The following is a 25,931-nucleotide window of genomic DNA, read 5'->3' as shown; positions in this document are numbered from 1 at the left end:
AGTGTGCAGTATACTTAAAAAGTTGGACAGTTACTTTTAAGTTTCACATGTGCTGTGTGACCAAATACCCACAGTTGGCGCTTTGCGGTTTTATGCGCTAGTTTCACCTAAATCTTTCAAATTGCATATCTCAGGATCTACTTTTTAAATGTTTGTCATTTTGGTCTTGTTTTAATCATACAATAATTGGCTTTTTTCTACACTGGCGTGGAGTCTTTGTGATGTATTCACTGTGTTTCTATAATTTAAGTGTTGCACAAATACTTTACACGTTGCCTCTTAAATTAAGCCTGACTGCTCTGTACCACGCTTCCAGGGGGTGAGCCCAGGTAAATTTAGGGTGTGCATCTGACATACCCTGACTAGGATTAGGGTCCCTACTCAGACAGAGTGCATGCTTCTGCCAATTAGAGACCCAATTTCTAATAATAATATTAAAATAATTTTGAATCAGGAGCAGGACGAGGAGCAGGGCAAGGAGCATTGGGGGCATGGATGTCATTTAGGGGACATCATTTAGGGGTCAGCAGTGGCCGCAGCTGTAACCCCAGGCGTTCCCTTTCCGACCCTTGGTGCCAGCATTGCGACCTCTGGCTCAAATATTGCATGGATGCATTGGGAAGGCAGTGTAACAGGGCTTACAAAGAGCCCTGTTTACTTTATACGGTTAAAGCAAACACAAGGAGATGATGGACGGAGCACTGAAACATTTCAGACACTCACCCCCAGTCACAGATCTGGGTTGAATCCATCATTGTTCTTTAGCCCACTTCGTCACCCCAGTTCATACCCAACCATATGAAAACCAGTCTTGTCTCTGTTCTCTGACACCATAAGTGACTGTTTAAAAATCTTGGAATTATTAAAAGGTCTTGAGATGTTGCCTTTAGTTATCTTGCAAGTACAAATGCAAAAGAGTATTTTGCATGACAATAGAATCCAAAGAGCAAATTGTCCCATGTTTCAGAATTGACATTTTGCATCTTATCCTCTAAACAATGAAATTGAGTGCAGTCTTGGAAGAGTATGGGCAAGATATGCAATACTCAGCAGCTTGGCTTCCATCCTTATAAATTAACTAGCATCCCGTCCCGACGTTGTCCGGGAGCAATCAGGCTTCAGGGCCCCCGCCCGCCCAGTCATTGTCCGTGGGAGCAATCAGGCTTCAGGGCCCCCGCCCGCCCCGACGTTGTCAGTGGGTCCCGCGGAGCGCACCCGCGGCTGCTTCACCTACCTCAGCTGCCGCTCCTCCCCGCGCTCCTGAGTTCACCGCTCCTCCCCGCCTGTCCGCCGCTCCTCGCCGCTCCTCGCCGCTCCTCACCGCTCCTCCCCGCCTGCCCGCCGCTCCTCACCACTCCTCCCCGCCTGTCCGCCGCTCCTCACCCCTCCTCCCCGCCTGTCCGCCGCTCCTCCCCGCGCTCATGTCCGCCGCTCCTCCTCGCGCTCCTTTACGTGGCTCCTCCCCGCGCTCCTGATGTCAGCACGCACGTCGCGGCCGGCGCTACTTCCAAGGGACTACTTTTTTTATCGTAAATTTTTTAAAGAACGTATATTTTTTTATTTTATATAGCCTATGTCCATCTGCAGACCCTGACAATTACAATGATGTATCGGGTATTTGGATTGGGGCTGTGGTTCCCGAGTTTACCCGCCTCAAAGGTTCCCAGTTCTCTCTTTATAATAGTAGTATAGATATAGATTTGGACTTTCCTTCAGGCTGTTCAGAAGATTACATGCCAACCCTACTCACGAAGCATTGCAATCCTCTTGGTGGGCTCCAATGATGACTTTTACTGCCTTTGCTCTATGTTCCTCCTCCAACAGAGCTTGGAATCTGTCTAATAATGTCAGATACTGATTATAGTTTCTGGGTGCATTATTTGTGTATTGTTTTATTGTTAATTGAGGGCCAACAGCCACTACCAACACTTTAGCCTTCTTGGTGGCAAGTACTGGACGTCTTTTCCTCAAAGAGGACTTTATTTGCTCATGAATTATGATATATGCTTATAGTTCCTGTTACCATCAACACTGTCTTAGTTAGGTTTAGCCAGATCCAGGCAGTTCTCATCCATCCTATCTGGTATTCCACTGTAAAGCTCAGCGAGGGTCTGGATAGCGAAGACACCGTTCCTACTAAGCAGAAACAAAGTTGAGCATCCCCTGCAATATTTCAGGTAAGGGCTATAAATAGCCCTGCCATTCACCACACAAGGAAATGCCACATTAGTGAGGAATTTAATGGATACTTTGAGTTTGAATGGGATGAACATCAATCCTACCTAGAAAGCACCCCTTAAGGAGCAGAAGGCATATTCTGTATAAGCATGTACCTGATTAACTGTTGCAAATAAATAAAGGTCCCTGGAACAACATTAGAACCTTCTGACTTAATTTTTAAGCACAATTTTTAGATCTGACTGCAGGCAGCTTTATCTATCTGGCATACCTCTTCTCATTAATACACAACACACACGCCACACAACACAACACACACACCACATAAACATACATGTAGCAAAAGAAGCTTTGGGTCAGCCCACTTCAGCTATTGGTTTATTTATGTGAGCCCTCTTAAGGCACTCAGTGGCCCTGCTGTTCATGATGTTTTGGGACAGGCTGTGGCATATTACAGATGTTTACATTTTGGAGATATAGATTTTTTAATGTGCTTTTCAAGAAGTGCCTCTACAGAAACCCCCTCCTTCATACCATTGGTCCTGCCTCCCTCCTCACCACTGTGACCATCAAGCAATCTCTGATGACAGATGTAAAGCCCCTGGCTGCTAGACTCAGCCACTTTTCTGACCATTACAACAAGGATCCCAAACATGTTTGCTTTGTGAATGTGAATGTCTGGCAGCCAAGGTGGAACGCGTCGACCAATATTAAAATCTAAATTGGACTCAGTAGCAGTTGAGTTTGTTCTCTGTGCCTGCAACTCTCCATTTGCCTCAGAGGTAGTGATAAAGCTGTGGTGATTTCCGACAATGAATAGCCCACACGCACCTTTTCCCAGCTCGGCCTCCACCACCACCCTTTAGTGTCGTGTCTAACCACATTGCTGCATGAATAAGCCATTGGCATGTGTTGCCATAGGGGCAGTTGGCATAGCCCTTCTGGTATTGTATTTTATGCAGACTTGTAGAGGGCACTATTACCCTGGAGGGTATCCTGGCTTTAGTGTAACTTTTCAACTTATGCCATTTATATTGCAGACTGAAGAGTACAGGATTCTTGAGTGCTATGAAGAATTGTGTGATACGTGAATGTACCTGTAAAAAAACCACGCAAGTTGCAGGCGGGGCCTTAAGAGTTATGGTAAGGTGATATGGTCCTGTTGGCATCATTCTTAGAAAAGTAATCTGATGTAATAGCATATGTGCATATATCAGCATGCATAAAACTCCACACAATTAAACTGAAAAAATAGCATTTTCTGAAAAGCAAAACAAGAGGCGGCTAAGGGGATTATGAATGATAATTATTTGCAAACACTATTCACCCTAGTACTTTTTTAGGTCTGTGGGTCTGTGTTCACTCATGTGGAATAATTATTGCTTTGACTGTGCAAATGGTAAATGCTTCTGTTCATATTATAAAATTAACATGATATTGCATTTTAGTAACTGTTTCCTAAACAAACTTGAACAACTCCATTTCAAATATTTTTTAGATCACCCACGACAATTCATGGACCATCTACTACCCTACTAGGAGTAGGCGTTAGGGTCATAGATGCGATCATATGTGGTACCTGGAGAGGTTGGCGCCGGGAGCAGAGGTGAGCAGTTTGGTGTAGTAGGAGTTCATTTCCTTGGATAGGTTGAGGCTGCTGAAGAGCTGCATGTTGGCGGGATCTCTAGCCAGAACTTGAAGCTGGAGGAGAAACACAAGGAGTAATGAATGCACTTTCAACAAATATCGGTCCGGCTAATTGCACTAGGCTGAGCGTACTCCACGGGGCCATTCTACAGCTGAGGACTGAAGGGAATGAGGAACTGCTTCTGCCCCCAGTAACAGCCACCCACTTCAGTGTTGTGAAGGTGCCTGATCTGGCCAAGCAAGGACTTATTCTTTAGTTGTAGCTGAAGTTACAACTCAGGTATAGATTCAGGACCTTTCCACAGCGCCTTGTGCTAATCCTTAGTCCTGCAGGTTGGTCTCTCTTTCATTTTCCTTGGTGCTAAGTTGTTGAGCTATCTTCCCATTGATTTAAAGCAAACGGTACCCTTTCTTACTTTTATGTGAGCCAACAAGATCTATTTGTTTCTGTTCTTGTTCCTTTTTAGGTCGAGCATTCAAGATCTGTTGTATAAACTTTAGTTTACACTTATATACTTTAGTATATACTTATATGTCTATGTACTTTGTGGACTCTGGAGATCAGCCCTAGGACTTGTCTGCTTCCGCTTAGGGACTGTTTATTCTGTTCAACTTCCTCTTTTTTAACTGTCTTGATAGAAAACGACTAGCAGAGCTCAATAAAGTACCAGAATTGCTTTCAACTGAGGGACTTTCTTCTCTTGATTTTTCTGGCAATTGCCTTTATGTAACTTTCTTGAAAGAAAACGACCAGTAGAGGTCAGTAAAATACCAGAATTACAATTTTCACATCTTGCATTTTCAGTGATATGACCACTGAAGGCCCTGATTTTGTATTAAAACAGAGCTTTGGACTATACCAATTCCCGCTAAAAGTCAATATTTTTTTCCATGCGTTCCCATACCTGGCTTGTCACACAGTTTGGTGCTTACTTTCCCTCCATGTTAAAGAACAGTAGATGTTTCAGCACCCAGGCTAATGTGCTGCACAGCTAAATACATATAAGGTCCCAAAGGCGAGACTGATTGCATTGCAAATGCTTGTTCTTGTTGATGACCCTTCCGATTGGATAGGTGTTACGCATCGTTCAGCACCAAGAAACCCACATGAAGATAGTGTACTTTACCAATATTATAAATAAAATGTAATCAATCATAGGTTGTCAAGAGAATCTGGTTGATACATGCGTCGGCAAATCATGCGATGGAGGAGCCAGATTTCTGGGGAGGTAAGCACCAGATAGGTTGCTCTGAAGACCATACAATGTACACCCTCACTATAATGTATGCAAAATACTGCATGACAAAAACATTGCACTCAGTACATAAACCTACCACCACAACATAAGGTAAGTCCTGGTAATTGGATGTGGAGTTATTAATAGTAATTATATACTACCCTTGATAATATAGACATAGGCCATGTAATGGATGGAAATGTTTGTTGGTTGATATTGTGAATCTGGATATAGTGTGATAAAACTCCATACAAAGTTCAGGATCTAGTGCAGTGCACATCTTCCCAGTGACGCCTTGCACAGCTAGAAACAGGGTGAGGATTCTTAGAACAGCAAATTATATTGTTATTGTAGTGAGTGGTATTTCTCAGTAGATTGTTGTACTCCTGATTCGTAGTAAATTCTCATGCGAGCTGGACACTAATTCAGTTTTAGTCTCAAGTGAATGTAGCTACTAATAAGGCGTGAACTCTCATGGCAGATCTTTGGGATTTCCATTTACACTATTTCACCTGTTGGCTTTAGACTGGTGTATGGAATGTTGATCCTACCCATAGAAACGTGTTCTGGTTTCTATTCATTGTTACCAAAACCTTGTTACTGTTTTAATGAAAATTTGGCTTCAACGCTGCGTTGTAGTAATGTGGATCTCTTTATCATGACTGTAAATAATGCATGTTTGGCTTCAGCCCTTGGAAATATTTGTGACATTGAGATGTTTTTAGAAAGTTGCTTTTAGACTTACTGCTGTTAGTTTGTGCTGACTGTTTACAAGAAATAGAACAGAAAAATATAACCTGATCTTTTATATATCCTCATTCTCGCTTCTGACCCCTTATCCCAACAACCAGATTGGACACCCTCAGTTATCAATCCGCCACTCTAAACGCAGCTCTTCAGATTGGCGGACCCATCATCAACTGCCACAGATGCACATTTCACATTATCCAGGTAGCAAGCCATGTTCAATTTACTGGTGTGCCAACTAATATCATATCCTGTCCACACTACATCAATGGCAGGACCACGTCAGATACCAAGTGCTTGTAATTTTGTAAGAGACAAAGTGGTATTTTATCCTTGTTCTAAGCTTGATACATTTTTGGCTTTCTATGTCTTTCTAAATATGCACTCACCTCTTTGAGGAATCTTATAAGTCCTTCTTTATGCCTTCCTATATAAAAAGGGGGAGTTAATTGCCTCCTGCAATGTGCAATGGTTCTGCACTACTATATGCTCCGAACGACATTTATGCACATGATGTGAGCATCAGACTCTTAGAGTTGCATTATATACTGGGGATGTGAGTAGAGAGTGTCAACCACATTCTCAAATTAGTGTCATGCATGGTATTATACAAAGCACAACCCTAGTAGGTGCACAAGAGGACTGTCTTGAAGTCTGCACCTACATTTCTGAATACAGGTTCATCCCCAGCCGCATTCAATGTACTGTGAGCTTCTGACTACACACCCACAAGCTTTGGAAGAGGTATGAGAGGTCTCACAAGTGTGAAAATGCCCCATGATGCAAGATCATTCATTTGTGCTCAAAGATCCTTCTGCAAAGGCCAGCGTTGAGGTGCACCAACCAGGCCATTCTGTGTGGGCAGCAGTCTGCTCCTTCCCCAGCAGATGATTGAGTTGGCCTCACTTGCACACCCTTCAGTGAATGTGCTGTATGGCCACTCTTTCATCTCAGACAACACAAATAGTTCTCTATCTTGGCGAAAAAACACTGCAAAAAAGTAATTTTTATGGACAGCACAGTTTACGTAAAATGGCCTCAGATTTCAGGAGTTTTACAGCTACACTGCACCTAAGCTACTGGATAGGCTAGTCATTGCTTAAAAATGGAGCTCACATGGTTCAAAAACAATGGATGGCAAATATGAAACATTATGACTGAGTGGTCTTCTCTGGTTGAGGTCTGCTTACAGGAAAGTGAAAGTAAAAGTATCCAATGATATCTTACTTTCACTAAATCAGTACTGCGGCATATCTCAGCCCCCTAAGCACTATCAGGTAGATTCATCAAAGACCCACTTTGCGAGTCTTTAATAGCGATTCATAAGGAATCGCTATTACAGACTCGCAAAACGGGATTCATGTAGGAATCGCAAAATATATTGCGGTTCCTACACATTCGTTATTTGCGATTAGCAATTAGCTAATCACAAATAAGATAGCGATTTCAAGGGTGCCAGGGGTGTCCAAAGGACACCCTGTAGCACCCCTGAAATGCAAATTTAAACAGGTGTTGCGCACACACATGTCCAAAGGACATGTGTGTGTGTAACATGCAACAGAAGAAAATGCACTAAAGTGCTTTTTACTATTTTTTCGCTATTTACCACGAAGTCAGACTTCGTGGTAAATAGCGACCAAATATTGCAAATTCGCAATTTCCAATTGGTTAATGAATTGCATTTAAGGAATCTCTAATACAGATTCCTTAAATCCAATTCCTTGCAAATATGCGATTTCGCTAATAGCGATTTTAGCATTTGGGATGATGAATCCCAAATGCAAAAATCGCACCCGCAAAGGGCCAGATTCTCAGAATCTGGCCCTTTGCGAGCGCAATTTAGATTCATGAATCGGGCTGGTATTCTTTTGGGAGAGGTACTCTTGGAAAGGGGAGACTAACTAAAGGTTCGCCTCACACTGAACAAGGTGGGCGGACCGCTGTGTCTGAGTGCCCTCTTCGCCAAACTCTAAATCGGGCACTAAGTCTGTCATTAAGTGTAGGTTTTTTCTATTTTGTTCTCCTCTACTTCCTCATACTTCATCAGTTATCTGCAGAAGAAAACAATGATTAATGTCCCTTTTACTTTTCAACGCTGTGATTTCTTGCAGAGATGTTAATGTCCCTCAGATGAAGCCAAATTACTCTATTGACTCACTGAGTACAATTATTTTTCTACTGCGGGCTGCACTTACATCAGTCTCGTTGGCAAACAGAGCCAAGTCGTCCACGCTGGCGCATGTCAGGAACGATCCCATGGACGTCACGAACCAGTCGGAGGGGTTTTGGGAAGGGCCCGACATGTTGAGGCACCTTGGCTTGAAACCTGCAAAACCACCGCGCCAGAGCGTGGGCAAAGACAAGAGTCAACGATTGTCCTGGTGCTACAGAACTTAGATCGGTTTGACGTTCATGGCATGGGTTCACAATGCTTTTGTTTTACATTTGAAGACCAATTTTTGAAATTATTTACCTTACATTATACATATTTCTGGTTTTGATTTTGTATTGCAAGAAGGAAACCCCACAAAACCCCCAGAACTTTCCAGCCACCCACCACTTTGGCTAACTGTGATTGGCTCTTGAGTGATCATGTGATTGGGGCGTCATGTGGTCTTATATGTGAATAAAGGATATCTTTTTGAAAGGCATTCTCAAAGAGCAAGGATAAAGTAACTTTTTAAGCCTGTTGGATGCTAGGAGGGAGCAATATTGGAGTAATTCATTTTGACTATTGTAGCGGCATGTGGGAAAAGAGTACTAACACTCCTAGACTGTGGTACATTTTTGATGCACACAGCGGCGACAGCAGTTCAAACTGGTGAAGAGGTTACTCAAGTGAAATCAGTGGGAGCACGGCAAGTAAAGTTAAAATTCCACCCAATGGGAGCAGGGCTTTTGAGCATTTTTACCAGGGCGGCTTTTGGTTCCCCATTGCGGCACTGGTTGACTTCAGCACTCAAGTTTATGAAATGAAATGAATGACTTCAGCACTCAAGAATAGTAAACCCATGTATGCTAAAAGAAGAGGATTTGCAATATGTGGCTTTTACCTCGAATACCTATCTGTCAATAAAACATATCTGGCTGTTATCGGCTGTGAAACAAGTATTGTGCTTCTCTTTATATATTATTGTATGTAATAAGTGGGATTGACCATTGATTTGTGACTTAATGTAGCACACTTGTTTTCCCCTTGCTGCTACAATTCTCAAATCGTTACACTACAGGTTAACTGTGTAGGGTGGTATACCTTAAAAATATGTAAATGAAAAAAAAGAATGTTCTCTGACAGACGTTTCACCCATTCACATTACAACACAAAGGAAGGGACGATAGAAAAAAATACGGAAGAAAGAAAGAGTGGAAGGAAGGGGGGTGAAACGTTCAAATGAAGGTAGGTGTCATGGAAGACGGAAGAAAGGATGGATGGACAGGAGAATCTAAGGATGCTTGAAAGTATGGATGGACAGGAGAATCTAAGGATGCTTGAAAGTATGGATGGACAGAAGGGTCCAAGGAGGCTTGACAGGATGGATGGACAGAAGGGCCCAAGGATGCTTGAAAGGATGGATGGACAGAAGGTCCCAAGGATGCTCAAAAGGATGGGTGAAAGGAAGACTGGATGAAAGAATGAAAGGATAGACATGGGCGGGTGAAGGGATTCATATGTGAACAGAATGGTTATTAGATGATGGAATGGTGAAAAAATGGATAGACAGAATAATCAAGCATGGACGGATGGAAAGAAATGGTGGCTGAGTGGCTGAAGGGATGAATGTATGAACGGGTGGATGGATGGAATGGTGAAAGGATGGGCTGCTGAATGAATGGATGGAAAATGGGTGAATGGATGGGTTAAGCGAGTGGTTCCCAAACTTTTTCGGCCCGCTGCTCCCTTGACCCATTGGCCATTGACCGTGGCTCCCCACTGTTACTTTTTTTGGAGAGCGGGGGCGTGGGGGGGGGAAGCCGAGCCTCAAGAGTACTTGCATTTTTCTCCCTGAAAATAATTGGGATGAAGCTGATGAATGTATTATATTCATATATGCAGGGTGTTTTGTATTACTAAGGCGGTGCCTCTAATAAAATATTCTAGTTACACTTCTTTGCCCATGCTGTTTTTTAGAGTACCCTCTTACACTTTTTTATCCCTCCTACAGTGCTAGATAGCACCCCTATGCATGTAGGCCCAATTGCCAAAGTGTTTCTGCGCTTGAAGAATATTTGCATGCACTTCCATTTCTACCCATGTCATATGTGCCAACACACCTGTCTTAGCAGAGTGACTCACAATAAACCACATACAGCTTTATTTTTGCTCTCTTCTCCTTAAAATTGCCTCCAAATCAATGCAAATAAAATAAATTCCTCAGATTTGTTTTTAACGTTCCTCTTTTTTGTTTCAAATGCTGCCATTATGCCATATATGGCGTTTTACTTCCCTGTGTCAAGGAGAGAGCCGGCCTGTCTGGAAGTGTGTGTACCGAAAGAAATGTGTACTGGAAGTACCTATGATTCAAGTACAAATGTCAATATTTAATAATACTTAGTGCGTTTCATAGACAGGCAACTGTACTTTCCTGATAACTTGCATTGGTGTAAAATGTATTTGGAAAAAATGAAACTATTAACAAGTCTAACAAAATAAATCACGCATCTTCTGCCTACTTTGGGAGTGTTGGAATGTGGGGATCCAGTGAAATATGAAGTTCATCTCCCTCGAGATGCCATCAATTAAGCACTACGTTTTCAGCTTTAGGCATGTCACATGCAAATCATCAACATCATATGTTTAAGTCTGAAGCCAACAACCCCTTCAACGTTAAATGCGTTAAAGTGCTTGGTGCGCGGCTCCCCTGGCTAGACTTGACGGCTCCCCAGGGAGCCACAGTGCACAGTTTGGGAACCACTGGGTTAAGCGCAGGTGTGAGGAAGACTAGCCAGATAGATAGATAGAAGGGTGCACAAAACTGTTCTAGGATGGGTCGGACTTAATAGTATCACCCACTTGGTGTTATTCGAGGTTTAGTTTAACGTGGGGGGCAGTTGAATTTTTCTGTCTACTCCCTTGATCATACATATGTAAATACACATATGATTATTCTTGTCATGCTTCAACTATCGCAACCTCCCACGGGAACTCCCAGAATTGTTTGAGAATTTGAAAACATTTGCAACTTAACTACGGATGTAGGTTTCAATATTTCTTTTGTAAACCTGGCCTCCCTCCAGCATTTCATTGAGCCCTCTAACAATCATTAAATTCTGCACATTTCTGTATTACAGCACATTCCTTAATTTGTGCCAGTGTTTTCCGGTGCTCAGCACCAGCATTTAACTGTCAGCACCAGCTCTAGAGACAGTTCATCACACAGTGGTGCTGTCTTTTCTTAATTTTGAGATGAGCACAGTAACTGTGCTTATTGAGTCAATCTACATTGAAAATGAATAATTCTAGACTTTGATACAATTATTATAGGTGTGTATGTCCTGACCTTCTGAGAAGGGCCCTGCACTTCATTGTTTTACAAATTAAGCACAGTCACAGCAGCAAATGTCTTGCATCATACTTACCATCCTGCGAGAGGTAGGGTTTGATTACAGCTTTATAAAACGTGGTCCGTTTCTCAGAGGTAAGATTAGCATAATCGGCATTCACAACTTTGACTCTGTCAGACAAACATGAAAATAAAGTTAGTTAGTTGAGGTCCTAGTTCTCAAACATAGCAGAGGGAGCAGAGCAGACATGTAAGTAGACGTTCCCAGCTCAAAAGGTAAGGACGGGAAATATCCACTGTCCTCATTCAGGGGTGCAATATTATTTGCAGGGGAGGATTCTTAGTCAATACCCTAGAGTTATGTGGATTTAAATCTGATATATGTTTGGGGCTATATAATTATCTTTTAGGTTTACCCTGCTTCCTTGTTTTATTTTACTGACAAACAAACAACTGGAGCATTCCAGCACACCCTATAACGTGTTAAAAAGTATAATTATCCTGTACATCGTGCTTCAAGTAATAATGTCTTTCTTTTTATTCTTCCTATTAAGTTAACCATTCAGCTGACACGTGTTTCGCTCTGACCAGTAACCTGTAAAGCTTTATTAAGGCAGTTGGAAAAACAAAGAGGATGCATAATGATAAGCTGTTTTGAATAATAAAACTGATGAGGCGCCAGCATCAACACACCTATAGTGTGAATGTCACTTGTTTCACATTTAAAACATTTCATTTAGATTCACAGACAAAGCAGGGAACAGGATCTCATCTTATGAAGTGGTGAGAAAGTAGTGGAGTGCAGGTTAGAAGAGCTGCTGTTTATCTGTTTATCGGGGGGCCGCAGTGCTGCTCGTGGACCGCCCCCTGGAGGACTCTATGAGATAGTTTGGTAGTTATTGGTATTATAAGATGTAATGTATTATATAGGTGATGCGATTTGTGGCTAAGATTATTATAATGAACAAATTGTAAGCCACAGGGAACACAATGATGTGATGACAATACTTCGTAAAACATGTAAAAATCGCATCCTTAATCCCAGTTGTTCTTTAGGGATGTATTGCATTGGAAGGTAACTGTAGCATGCAATAGAGGCTAATAAAGCCTTGGAGCCTGACGAAGTTGGCTATACAAGCAATTAAAGGCCTGCTCCAGTGTTAGAAGCCAGAGCTTAAGGCGAGGTCATTTAACAAGGAAGAGGGCCTTGAATGGCCAGTAGTGTCCACTGTGGACGGCTCTAAGGCTATTAGAACATTCCAATACTAGAGGGCAGAATATTCTACCAAATAAAGCAAAGGCGTTGAAGAGTTGAAAACCCCACAGGTTCCATGAGGCATTGGTTCTCAGCAACAGCTGTTAAGAAACATTGGAATGTTAGAGCTCCGGGCTTCTACCAGCCATTAGAAGCCCAGAGCACTCCATTGTCGTCAATGGAGCGCTCAACATTCCAATGTTCTAAATTCATTTAATGGCCATCTATAGCACTCAACATATGCACAATATTTGTTAAAACAATAAAACAAGATTTGTAAAAGGCGCTGTGCCGTGATAGGCGGGCGAGCCAAGCAAGTGTTTCATGGTGAGACTTGTTGAACTCTTGATCTCTACACACTGCAGGATTTACTCTTCTCTACTTATGCGCCTATTCAATTAGTGGTAGAACATCTATTTTATGACTTTATGATTCCAGGCAGTACACCTGCCTTTTATGCACTGGATTCTTTCCTGCCCCAATGACATTGGACTATAGAAATATTGAGCTTTGTCTATTGCATTACTTGGTTACTATTTTCTCTTTGCTTCATAAAATATCTTGCTGACTCTGCTCTTTCCTATTACTAGCTCGGTGAACTCTTGACATTACTGTAGTAAAGACACACTACACGATGATAGAGTTAAGTAGGATTTAATAAGTGATTATCATCAGGTGCTCCCAGCTGGGCGGCATATCGTTTCACAACATTCCAAAGCTGCCTCCAGGCTGACAGCTCGGGCAGAACCATCATGGGGAAAAGGGGAGGGGGAAACGACCGGGAGGGAGAAACCATTACCAAGTTACAACACATCTTCCTCCCTAAGGAAACAGGAGAGGAGGGGAAAGAGACGGACGGGGGGGAACAGTGAAATACCATAACCTTTGGTCCGCAAAGCGGACTTTTTCCTAGGTCCAAGCCTAGGTAACTGATGCAAGGCTAACCTTCTCTAACAAGGGGGCTCACCTCATGCTATACTGCCTGTGCCAGGGCGGGGTGGTCCTTTTCCTGTGACTTTCTCTTCGCTGCCCCTGTTCCACCCCTCTGTCGCCAGGCTCTGCTATATCCTCCCCTAACAAATCTCTCTTGGTAGTGACAGGGACCACCCTATCTTGACTCCACACTCTTCCATCCTGCATCACTACAACATTGCTCTTGACCTCCCTTATCCTCTCTGGGGCGTAGAACCTGTCCTCACTTTTCCCCACTCTGTCTGGCCTCCTGATGTACACCATCTGTCCTCTACTGAGGTTCTTTTCTTTTGCACCCCACTTCCTGTCGTACCACTCTTTGTACTTGTCTTGCTTGTCTTCAATTCTCCTCTTCATGTCCTCCGGATCTACTTCTAGATGACTTTCTCTCCCCATCCACTGTGGGGACAGCTTTGATCCTGCCTTTCTTCCTCTCATTAGCTCGAAAGGTGAGTGTCCTGTGGTGGAGTTGGGGTGGTATGGTAGGCCCATAAAGTTTCCATTACAGCATCTTCCATATTTTTCCCCGACTTTCCTGCCAGCTTGATGCTCTCCTTCAGTAAGTGGTTCGCCCTTTCCACTTTTCCGTTAGCCTTGGGACAGTACAACGGCGTGCGGATATGGGGAATAGAACAGTCTTTTAAGAATTCCTTCATTTCCTCCGAGATCAGCTGGACCCCATTGTCCGTTATTAACGTTGCGGGGATCCCCTCTCTTGAGAACACCTCTTTCAAGAAACGTATCAAGGACTTTGTGTTGATGTTCACTACAATTTTGTGAGTTATCCAGTTGGAATAGTAGTCTATCAGTACCAATAGATACAAATCTTGTGAGCCTCTTCCATGAATGGGTCCCGTGATATCAAATCCCAGTTTTTTCCACGGAGCCAAAGGTACTTCCACTGGAATCAAAGGAGAATGCTTGGTTACTTTGGACTTGTCACTGATGCTGCATGCGTAACAATCTCGTACCTTCTCCTCCATTTCTCGGTCCATCTCCGGGAACCAATAGTCTGCTCTTAATCTAGATTTGCACAAGCTTCTGCCCAGATGACCTTCATGGGCTAAGGTGATGACTTGCTGCCTCACTCCCTCAGGCGGAACCAGTTTTCCCGACTTCATGACAAGGTTCGCCTCTACTGAGAGATCATCTTTTACATTCCAATACGGTTGGATTTCCCTTTCCAACTCTTTGCACTTCTGTGGCCACCCCGTGACAATGTACTTCTTCACCTTCCTCAATGTCTCATCTTTTTCCATATGATTTTCCCAATCTTCCTTCATCACAGCTGCTACACTTATCTCCAAGATGGTGTCCTCCACCTTTTCCTCATCTGTTTCGCTGTGAACCGGAGCTTTTGAGAGGAAATCCGCTACTCTGTTCTGTTGTCCTGGTATGTATACTGCTCGAAAATTATATCCCTGTAGGCCCAAGACCTACTTAGCAATGCGCTGGGTCATTTCCTCCATATTCTTCTTGGTGAACAGAGGAACCAACGGCTTGTGGTCCGTGTGCACCTCTAATGGTACTCCCCACACGTAGAATTTGAAGTGTTTGATGGCCCAGTATACAGCAAGTGCCTCCTTTCCCACCGTAGAATAGTTTGCTTCCGGGGAAGTAAGAGTTCTTGATGCGAAAGCAATTACCTTTACTTGCTTCTCTTCTCTCTGCGATAGGGTTGCTCCTATTCCCCTGTTGCTGGCATTGGTGGTTATTATTATTTCTTTTTCCTGATCAAATTTGCCAATGAAGGATGCCTGAATAATGGCATTTTTTATGTCTCTGAACGCCTTTTTTTGCTTCTCACCCCATTCGAAAATGCTGTCTTTCTTCACCAATTCTCTCATAGCATGAGTTCTGATAGCAAAGTCTTTAATGAACTTCGCCATGTATTCTGCCAGACCCAGAAATGACAACAAATCCTCTTTGTTAGTGGGCGTAGGTGCATCTCTGACGGCATTGACCAAATCACATTTTGGTTTGATCCCTTCTTCGGATATGGTATGGCCCAAGTAATCCACTGAGCTCACACCCAATTTACATTTGCTCACCCTGGTGGTGAATCCTACTTCCTTCAGCCTCCTTAGCACTCCTTTTAAGTTCTCGCTATGTTCCTCCTCATTTGAGCCATAGATAAGTATGTCATCCTGGAAGCACATTGTTTTTCTGCATTCCCTGAGGATGTGCTGCATCACACGCTGGAAGGCCGCTGCCGCCGACGCCAAGCCGAAATGCATCCGTAGAAATTTGAAATTACCAAACGGAGTAGTGAAGGCTGTCAGCGACTGTGACTCGGGATGTAGCTCTATCTGGTAGTAGGCCGAGGACAAATCCAGCACACTAAAGAACCTGGCCCCCTGTATGGTGCTCAACATCTCTCCAATTCTCGGGAGGGGGTACCGGTCTATCAGGATGTTAGCATTCAAGTCTCTCAGGTCTACACACAACCTTATGTTCTTTCCTCCATCCTTGGTCGTGAGAACGACCGGAGCCAACCAAGAAGAGGTCTCTATTTCCTTGATCACCCCTTGGCTGACCAATTTGTCCAACTCGATTTTCAAAGGCTCTTTCATTCGTAAGGGAATGGAACGTGTTTTGTGTATAGCTGGCACTGCCCCCTCCTTGAGTGTTATTCTGTGCATATAGTTCTTTAGCACCCCCACCTTTTCACTAAACACCTCCTTGAACTCCTGGGTGAGATCTTCTGCTACACTGGGGGGTTCTACTAAAAGCACTTGTTCACTGTTGTTAGGGTCTAGCTTGATGCCTAATTCCTTCTGATGTTTCCAACCCAAAAGATTAGAACCTCTCATGGAGACATACACTTTTCCTACCGTGTGCCTATCTTTAAAGGTTATTCTCATCTTTGTCATGCCCTCTAGCGGTATACGCTCCTTGAAATATCCTACTGGATTTATGTCAGCTTCCTCTAGCACTACTCCTCGTCCTGCAAACTTCTCATCAAACTCCCTCTTGTCTATAAGTGTGTATGGAGAGCATGAATCAGCAAAAACAACAATTCTTTCCCCATCCAAAGTAATTTCACATTTTGTATAATCATTACATTTATTTTCCTCATCATCCCCCACCTGGAATATATACGTTTTCTCTCTACCCTCCTCAATTTCTACATTCTCCACCATATGTACTTTTGTGTTGAAATTCTTACACACTTTTGAAAAATGCCCCCTTTTGTTGCACTTCCTACACAGAGTATCCCAGGCAGGACACTTCCAGTTGTTTGCTAGGTGACTTGGGCTACCACATTTGTAACAAAATAATCCCTGAGGGTTGTTGCGCTGACTAACCTTAGCCTTCTCTCCTACTTTACAAACAGTCTCCCCATCGTGTGCCCCTTTGCTCTCAACTTTTTCCCTTATGGCTCCCTCATGTATTTTCATCTCTTTCATACACATGGCAGTGTGCTCTAACCCTTTAGCTATACTCAGTGCCTCTTCCAGGTCAGGATTCCTAGTAAGGATTTCCTCTTGTATCCTTGAGTCATTCGTGCACCTCACAATCTGGTCTCTTATCATAGAGTCAGTCAACACCCCAAATTCACACGTAGCAGATAAACCCTTCAGAACCGCTACATAATTTGTGACCTTTTCATCTTTCTTTTGTGCCCTTTTGTAGAATTTGTGCCTCTCCAACACAACATTTAGTTTAATTTTAAAATGTTCCTCCAGTTTCATTAAAGTATACTCATAGACATTTACCCCTTCAACCTCCTCTTGTTCATCATCTACTTGCCTTCCAGTTATGTCCTCGAACACTTTTCTCCCATGTATGCCCAAATTATGTAACAAAATATGTTGTTTCCTCACATTGTTATAATTACCTCCTCCTATCGCTATGAGATAGGACTTGAAAATCCCTTCCCATCTTTTCCATGGTATTTCCGGCTCCCCCAGCTCATTTAGGAAAGGTGGGGGCTGGCTCATTCCTGCACCTGCCATGGCCATCCACTAGATAAACCTCAGATACTGTACTAAAGAATAAATTAAACTAAACCTGAGGCTGGAGGAAGGGAGGAAATTAGCTTCACTACTTTAGATCAATTGGTAAAATTTTATATGGCCCTTAACCAACAATATAAATGAATGTGTGTTACCACCTCCCCGACAAACAAGAATACCAAAGTAAGAACTTAATACTAGCTTTCCTATCACTTTTCTGAGAAAACAACATGAGTCCTCTTTCTGTCTCTTCGTTTCCCACTGTCCTTCGTTCTGGGCGGGAACTTCCTGTGGTGAACGTCGTCGACTCCCAGAGCCTCGCCGAGATGGACACAGATCTGCTGCGCTTAGATGCTCCTTGCGCTGTGCCCCCCCCCGAACCGCCGTGAGGATACAGAGATAGGGGGTACACTGCTTCTGACAAATCCTGTCTTCGACGAAACGGAGACTGAGGTGAAGACGCGCCACTCTGGCACTGCTCACACAGCCACGCTCAGCTCCACCTCACTAGCGCTGGCTGCTGCCGTTTCTCCTCACAAGCTCAACCCCGGCCTCTCCTCACATAAGCTGTAACGGATCCACTGCCACTGCAAGTTGCACTGCTCACACGGCCATGCTCTGCTCCACCTCACTGGCGCTGGCTGCTGCAGTTTCTCCTCACAAACTCACCGCCGGCTTCTCCTCACATAAGCGGTAACGGATCCCCTGCCATTGCCAGCCTGAACGCCTCTCAGCACACCGCAGCTCACCTTATGCAAGTCCCTTCAGGAGCGAAAGTCGAACCTCCTTATAGGTGAAGTAGAACCACTCGTGGCACACCACGCTGCCGACACCGGCTCTCCGCTCAGCTAGCGGCCCACACTGTGGTCTTGCCCGGGTTTCCGCTTACTTCTTCAAATCTCCAGTTTCCTGTAAGTAAGCCAGACGGTGGTGTCGTGACGCGATGCTGCGTTGAAACACTGCTGTGATGCCGGGCAAGGTTTCTCACATGGAGTAAGTTGATCTTCGTTGTCAGCTCTGCCGTCCCAGTAAAATTGCTCCAGGGGGGTGCACCACGCTGACCCTGGCTCAGCTCCTTGACCCTCGTCGCCAAAAAGTGTAGTAAAGACACACTACACGATGATAGAGTTAAGTAGGATTTAATAAGTGATTATCATCAGGTGCTCCCAGCTGGGCGGCATATCGTTTCACAACATTCCAAAGCTGCCTCCTGGCTGACAGCTCGGGCAGAACCATCATGGGGAAAAGGGGAGGGGGAAATGACCGGGAGGGAGAAACCATTACCAAGTTACAACAATTACTTTATCCATTATTTACCCAAACCATGCCTTTTTCTTAGTAGCTTTTTAGTAGTAAAATTATTAGCTATTGCATATTGGATTGCTTTAAGTACATTAGCTCTTTAGCCTCACATGTGCCACCCTGCCTGGTCTCCGCAGGTCAAGTGCAGGGCTCTAACTCTCAGCAAAGATGGCAAAATGTTCGAACATTTTTATTTAATTGTGGGTCACTCAATTTAGTTCAACCTGATGTTGCATTTGAATTTTATGTTATTATGAGGTGAGGGTATCAGAGTAGTCTGTTGAGGAAAGAAACATTTTAGCATAAAATAAATATCTTTTAATAAATAATAATTCATAAATTAATAAACTATCTTTTGATCCTTGCAGCATATTTTTAACCTATGATAGGTTTCATTTTCCGATGCCCCACCCATTTCCTTTTTCATATATGAGTTAGCATGATGTGTCTAACTAATGATGTACTCATTTATGCATTCATGTTTGTATTCTCCATTTCATGATTCATTTATGCATGTAATGATATCTAGTCTTCTTAGCTTAGCCTGTGTGCCACCATTTTGGGTGTTTCTCTCTGTGTGCGAGTCGCACTCGCTCATCTCCCCTCCCGTAGGAATAGAAAAAACCCTGAACGTTGCAGTTTTCGTTTCTTAGCTAATTGTGACCGAAACTGGCAACAAACCCTAATCAGTAATATTCGCATGCTCTGGAGACGCTGAGGCCCGGCTCTGTGGCCTTGGGCAGAGATAACCAAATGTTGCTATTGCAGGTGCAGATGCCTCCTGTATGAGGCCATTGTTCACCCTCTCTAGGGTTCAGTACTTTTCCAGGATGGGCATGTTCTACTCTGCTGTACCATGTTATAATGTATTGCTGTGGTGAGATGAGGCAGTCCTCTCGGCGCACTCTTAGGGGTGAGGTCGGACAGGGCCCTCTCATATGGGAGTTTGTGGCCTAATAAAATACTTTGTCATTTCTTCTCCACTGTCCGGCTGACTTTTTTCTCAGTAATTATAGGTGAGTGCGGTAAGTTACTCGGGTGGATTTGAGCCACGATTATCACCTACATTAATGTATCTACCAACCTATCCAGCTCAAGACTCTATGTTTTCCCAGAGGAGGGCTTCCTTGGGATGCTCTGGCCCTGGAAAGGGGGGTACTTGTCATAACAAAATCTAAATTTCTTTTACTCATCTCGTTTGCTGGTTGGGATCCATCAAGGGTCCTGAAACGTGAGAGAGCATGTTCAACTAATACATTCTAATAAATAAAAAGTAAATAAATAACCCTGTTACTTAGAGGAAGGATTGGGAATTCCATAATAAACTTTGGTACTTTTCATTCTGTGTGTCAGATCATCGTCACGTCTTCCAGTGAACTACTGGCTCCATTCTGTGTGATGGTGATGTTTGGTATCTAATTGCAAATCATTATGCCATAAAATAGATACAAATTAATCATTAATAGTAGAACTGATCTATAGGCAGGCACAATACTATGGCATCATTTGGAGTTTCACAAGCAGCCTACCGTCCTTCAGGGTGATGGATGTCATTACCTCCAACACCCTGGTGGACCACTGCAACCCTATTTAGAGAACCCCACCACTCTGGCAGGGATTTCTGTGCCCTCAAAGAAGTCATTGCAACAGCTGCTCATCTGAAGACACTAGCAGTCTGCTGAGCTGTTGCCACGTTTCATGCAGCCTCTCAGCAAATATTTGGTTTTACCAAAAAAAACTACCAAAGTGGTGAAACAAAATACTAAGGACCTAGGGAGTTTTCTCCCAGGGTGTGGGACAATTTTTCTTTTTTTACTGTTCTAGACCACCGGGTTCCCCCTGGCGGTCATGAACAAGAAAGTAGTCCATGAGATCGTCTACTCTAAATAAGGCAGACGGTCTAAAGTATTTTTACTCCAATGGCCACAAGTCCATTGGGCCATCAGTGTAAGGTTTCAGTGGGCGGAGCCAGTGGATGAACAATCAACAGAAATATGACAGTCCATCTGACTGTAACAGAGCAGACAGACTATCAGTCTGTCCAACAGGATACTATGACGCATTTGTGGGGGGGAGTAGACTATACGCCAAATTCCAAACGAGGCCCAGTATGGTCTAAGTTTATGGGCCTTGTTTAGGCTACCGATCAATCCGTGAAAATAGCAAATGTAAATAGTTTAATTTAATATTGATGAAAGTGAATTAGAATAAAGACTAAAATAAAAACACAAAAGGAAACAATGGGGAGTACATGATGTCATCCATATCCCATCATAGCTCCTCGTGATTTGAAGTCATGGTGGTGTTCACCATGAAATTCTGGCATTGTGATACATGCAAATAGTGTACCAATGCTGTCATGATATCATCAGGGAAGTGTGGCTAATGCACTGTTTAAGGAAAAACTTTGTGAGCATCTAATCTTATCCCAGTACAATGCTTTGGGCTCAGCATGGCCCTTGTTATGAGTGGCCCAGATTAGGTTGAGGGGATTATCGCATCAGGTTAAATCCGATATCTAAAGGTTCGTAATTTACTAGGTGCAACAATTACCTGTAATTGATTTGAGGTCCCCCACTGAAAACAGGGAATTACGGGTGCAATCTATGCTTTTTGCACCAAATTCTGCATGTATAGGAATTTAAAAGGCATATTTTCCTGGTAAATACCGGCAGATTTAACCTGATAAAATTTAGCTGTAGACAAATACGGTAATTCCAACAAAATGTATCATTTTGATGCCTGTGCATAGAGTTTTCAGAAGGGACAAGTATTAACCAGTCACTTTTAACAGGGCATGAGAAGCATACAACCACACATCTTTACAACCAAGTTTAAAACAAAGTTATTATTTCTAAAGTACCCGACCAATGACATTGCCAACTTTTTCATTGTCCTCTTATACCAGCTGGTAACATATTTGGAAATCTTTCAACAAGGAGCTTAGGGCCACATGTATCAAAATATTTTGCATTCGCAAATGGTACGAATCGCTAAATTTGCCCGTTTGCGAATGCAAAATGGCCTTTCTGAATGTATGAAAGGCTTTAGGATTCGCCATTCAGGTAATCACAATCTTTAGCGATTACCTAAATTGCAAATGCAAACAGGGAATCACAATTTGCGAATCCCAAATGCACATGTAAGAAGCCTTTCCAAAATGTGAACTGTGCATTTAGAAAATGCTATTAACATCAACTTCAAGTTGATCTTAACCATGTACAAATGGCATTTTTCAAAGTGCTATGTATCGCACACATGCCCTACGGCATGTGTGTGCTTTAAATGTGCACATTTTCTTTTTTTGGGGTGCTTCAGGGAGGCGTTAGGCCCCAAGTACCCTTGGCTTTGGATTAGCTAAGTGGTGATTACCAATTAGGTAATCGCAAACTAGCGAATGCAAAACCATTCACATCTATGGGCCTTTAGGTCCATAGGAACGAATGGAGTATTATTATCTAATAACGATTTGCTATTTACTGAATCGCTATGAGGTAATATTAAGGAATCACAAAATCTTAGACGATTCCTACGTACATAGCATTTTGAGATAACCAAATAGCAATTCAGTAAATATCGTTATTTGGTAATCGCAAAAAGCCTATTTAATACATGTGGTCCTTAGAGCAGTCTCAAAATCAAACAGAATCCAAAGAACTGAGCTCTTAAGGAACCTTTGACCATTAAAACTGAAAAATGTATTGCATGAAGAGCTGAGAATGAATAATTAATAGTAATGGCTCTAAATTGCTGTGCACATATTCACATGCCCTCCTTTGCATCACATTCCACTAACCCACCAAGTATTTTGCTCACTCATTTTCTCACATGTTCATTTAAAACCTTGTGTATGGCTCACAGAGCAAAATAAAACATTGTGTATGGCTCACAGAGCATAATAATAAAAACCACCACAGTAGCAAAGATTCACCATTTCATATTTAGATGGAGATCTTCTGTATTGGAAGAGAAAATGTATTTATCTTCAAAGGTCTTCAACAAGGGTGTTGAAGGCTAAGGTACATCTCAGGGTGCTCCCAAGGTCTCCTAAGATACCTTTGAGAATCAACAGAATGTGCCAAAACTCTTAAACAAACTTTTAACTCATGGCTATCTAACCATGTTCACTTGTGGAAGATGACTGCTGGTTACAAGTAGGAACATTGAAAGCTCTATTCACAAAGCCATTTGTGCTACTCAGTTCAACATAGGCGGGCAAAGGGCAAGACTGACAAGTGAAATGTTGTGTTTTGTGCCTGTTTACTCAGTAGTAATATCACACCCCTATGGTGTAATATTATGTGGGAGTTAAACTGCTTCAAGAGTGAGGGAGAAGGCATTCGAGGCTAGAATGGCAGGTTAAGTTTGTGAATACCTACAGACCAGTGAGTATATATAAATATGAGAAAAAATACACGAGTACATTGGATCACATGGTTTTCACAAACATGAGTGAATATACATTGGTATAATTAGTAATGTAAAATTAATAAAATTAAAAACCATTCCAGGAGCACTCCTGAAATACAGCAACAGCCATGGTTCCACAAAAGTATTCCTGGAAGGCTTTGCGAATTCCAATAAAGTCAGAAATATATTCCAGAAAATTAGTTTAAAGCTTCAATAGCGAATATCCAACAGAACATCTGTTTTAATACATTTACTTGAGCTCACAAATCTAAATTTAAATTTAAATTCGAACAGGAACTTACATTGCTTGATATGATTCACAGGTGATATTTCTGGGAATCAAGGAGAGATGTGATGCACTGACATTGTTGGTCGCCATATTCCATTGGCCGCGGAACAGATCGGTCCAGTTTGAAGGACCATAGAAAGGAAACTGAGTGGAAAGAATCTGGGCGCCTCTGTCATTCAGCAAGGCCTCAACCTCCGGGCTGAGTGTGCGGTTGGTCTGCAAAAAGTGACAACAACAAAAAATAGGATAAAGAGTAAAATGAGTGTTTGGCCTCTGGTTAAAGACAATGCAATGATCTACTGTGGACAATACTTTGAATGATGTTACTTCAGGTGGATAGTGGTAAGGACTTCGAATGTATTACCCTTTTAAAATAACAAAAGCTGGCTATGTCAAATGGAAGTCTCAGATAGGTTACACACATCTAAACAAACAGTATTATAACAAGCATTTACAATGCAATAGGTCTCGCAGCATTAAAGTTTGAGTTATTGGCATTGTGTATGACAATGCCAATAGCTATAACATTTGCAAATGTGACACCTATAGCATTTGTAATGCAATATGAGTTGTATTTACATGACACGTGTGAATGGCTGGATGACCCGAGCGCCCCCTCCCCTGGGGAGGCGGTAATCGCTTTATAACACCATGACATAATGTTTCTGGGCTCGGATTCAGCGGCAGCAGGCCATCAGGCTCCGTGTCCGCAGTCTGTAAGAGCGCAGGCTTATGTCAATGATACCCCCGCTCACGGCGCCCGTGCCCTCTCTTTACCCGTGCCTCAGCGCTGAATCTCCGCTCGTTCCCTGCCCCCACCAGCACCCCCACCCCCCTCCCCAACAATACATAGGGAGGGTGGGAATTGGCGGCTGAGGCTCCGACTGAGTCTCAGCACAGCCCGTGTCTAGGCTGCAGTCATGGCTGTTAAATGGCCCCACGTCACGAGTAATGGGGATGAATTTCAGTCTTCCTTATTTCAAGTAACTGTAATGAACATTCCGAGACTCGCGGGCTGATAGCGTGGTATACATAGAGTAAAACTACTAGTCCCAGCATGCTTAGTGTCGTAGGCTGCAAAAACAGGACTGGCCGAAAGTCGCAGCGATGACATGGATGCTGTTTGACACTTTGTTGGGTAGCGCCTCTACTGCCACAGATACCCCTACTTTACTACACAATCGGATATGTGACCCTTGTCATCGTGTCCATTAATTCAATGTAATGTAAATGGTGCAGCGTTTAAGTGCACGTGTGCTTACTGCACTCCTCAACACCCAGTTCCTCTTGGAAGTTGACCACGCGCTGCCGGCAGTAACTGGTTGGTTTAGCCCCAACAATACGTATTATCCACATACGCCAGGCCCCGCATATACAGTCACGTGCTGGCATGGATTCGCATGTTTGAATTGTATTGTGTGTGAACATGTTTCTAATAAGCATCTTGTGTTCCGCTCCCCTGGGGGTTCCTCACAGAGCGAGGAGGCGCTCACGCTGCATCTCACAGCTGAACAAAGCCAAGGCGACCGCTGTGCCGGCGGCAGCCCCCGTGCCCGGACTCAGCCGGCACTGCCAGTGGTCAGATCCACGCCCGCGCACATATGCAAAAAAACGTGCTGTCCCGGAACAGAACGTGCCAACAATGACTGCTATTAAAATGCCCCCGGAATCCCGCCGCGGCCGCCCCGGAAGTCAGGCACGGTCGCCTGTGATGGGGGCGGGGCCACGTCCAGACCGGAAGAGGAGGCAGGCAGAGTCAATGCGTCTCGCGGCTCGGGGCTCCTGTTGGGCGCCGCGTGCTGAGAGCAGAGTCCCCGACATTGGCCAGGTAAGTTCCAAAAGGCTGGGGGGGCTTGGTGCACTTGTGTGTGTGTGTGTGTATGCTCGTGTGTGTATGTATGTGTGCAACGGTGGCGGCGGGGGAGGGGGGGCCTCGGTGCACTTGTGTGTGTGTGCGCGCGTGTGTGTATGTGTGAGGGGGGTGTCTCTGTATGTATGTATGTGCGTGCGTGCGTGCATGGGCGCTTGTGTGTGTGTCTGTGTGTATGCGCATGCGTGTGTGGTGCTTGAGCTTCCCAGGAGACAGCGCCTGGCCACATCGCGCGTTCCAGTTTCAAATCGCCTCCGAGGCGATGCGCGCAGGCGGCACTGTCTCCTGGGAAGCACAGTCAACAACAAAAGATCTCTGGCGAGACCTAAAAAGGAACTTGGAGATGACTCACTGTCGGGCATTTATTGATTCGTGAATACATTTTTTGTTCTGATCTAGGAATTATTTTTCCCCAATAGTAAATAAATTATATCTCGATGAATTTGGATGAGTGTGGCATTTTCTGCTTTTGCACTTAAAAGTAAACACAATCACTTTACATAAGTTAACAACCATTCAGTGTAAATGTTATCATAAATATTCATGGTAGATATTCTAAAATC

General features: G+C 43.5%; 1 protein-coding gene across 1 annotated transcript in view; it reads right to left on the bottom strand.

Annotated features, from left to right (window-relative positions):
- The window catches only part of LOC147684693 (uncharacterized), a 207,340-nt gene that overhangs the window by 68,653 nt on the left and 112,756 nt on the right, over positions 1-25,931 (bottom strand). The window contains exons 12-15 of the mRNA XM_086940529.1: positions 23,512-23,714; positions 11,388-11,482; positions 8,006-8,136; positions 3,758-3,879 (exon numbers count right to left, since the gene is read on the bottom strand). Coding sequence (XP_086796655.1) covers positions 3,758-3,879; positions 8,006-8,136; positions 11,388-11,482; positions 23,512-23,714 — 551 coding nt within the window. The remainder of the gene's footprint in view (positions 1-3,757; positions 3,880-8,005; positions 8,137-11,387; positions 11,483-23,511; positions 23,715-25,931) is intronic.

This window comes from Lissotriton vulgaris, chromosome 10 (assembly GCF_964263255.1).
Source record: "Lissotriton vulgaris chromosome 10, aLisVul1.2, whole genome shotgun sequence".
In the NCBI taxonomy this organism is placed as follows: Eukaryota; Metazoa; Chordata; class Amphibia; order Caudata; family Salamandridae; genus Lissotriton; species Lissotriton vulgaris.
The sequence above is the reverse complement of the archived record's forward strand: the minus strand, read 5'-3'. Positions and strand labels throughout refer to the sequence as shown.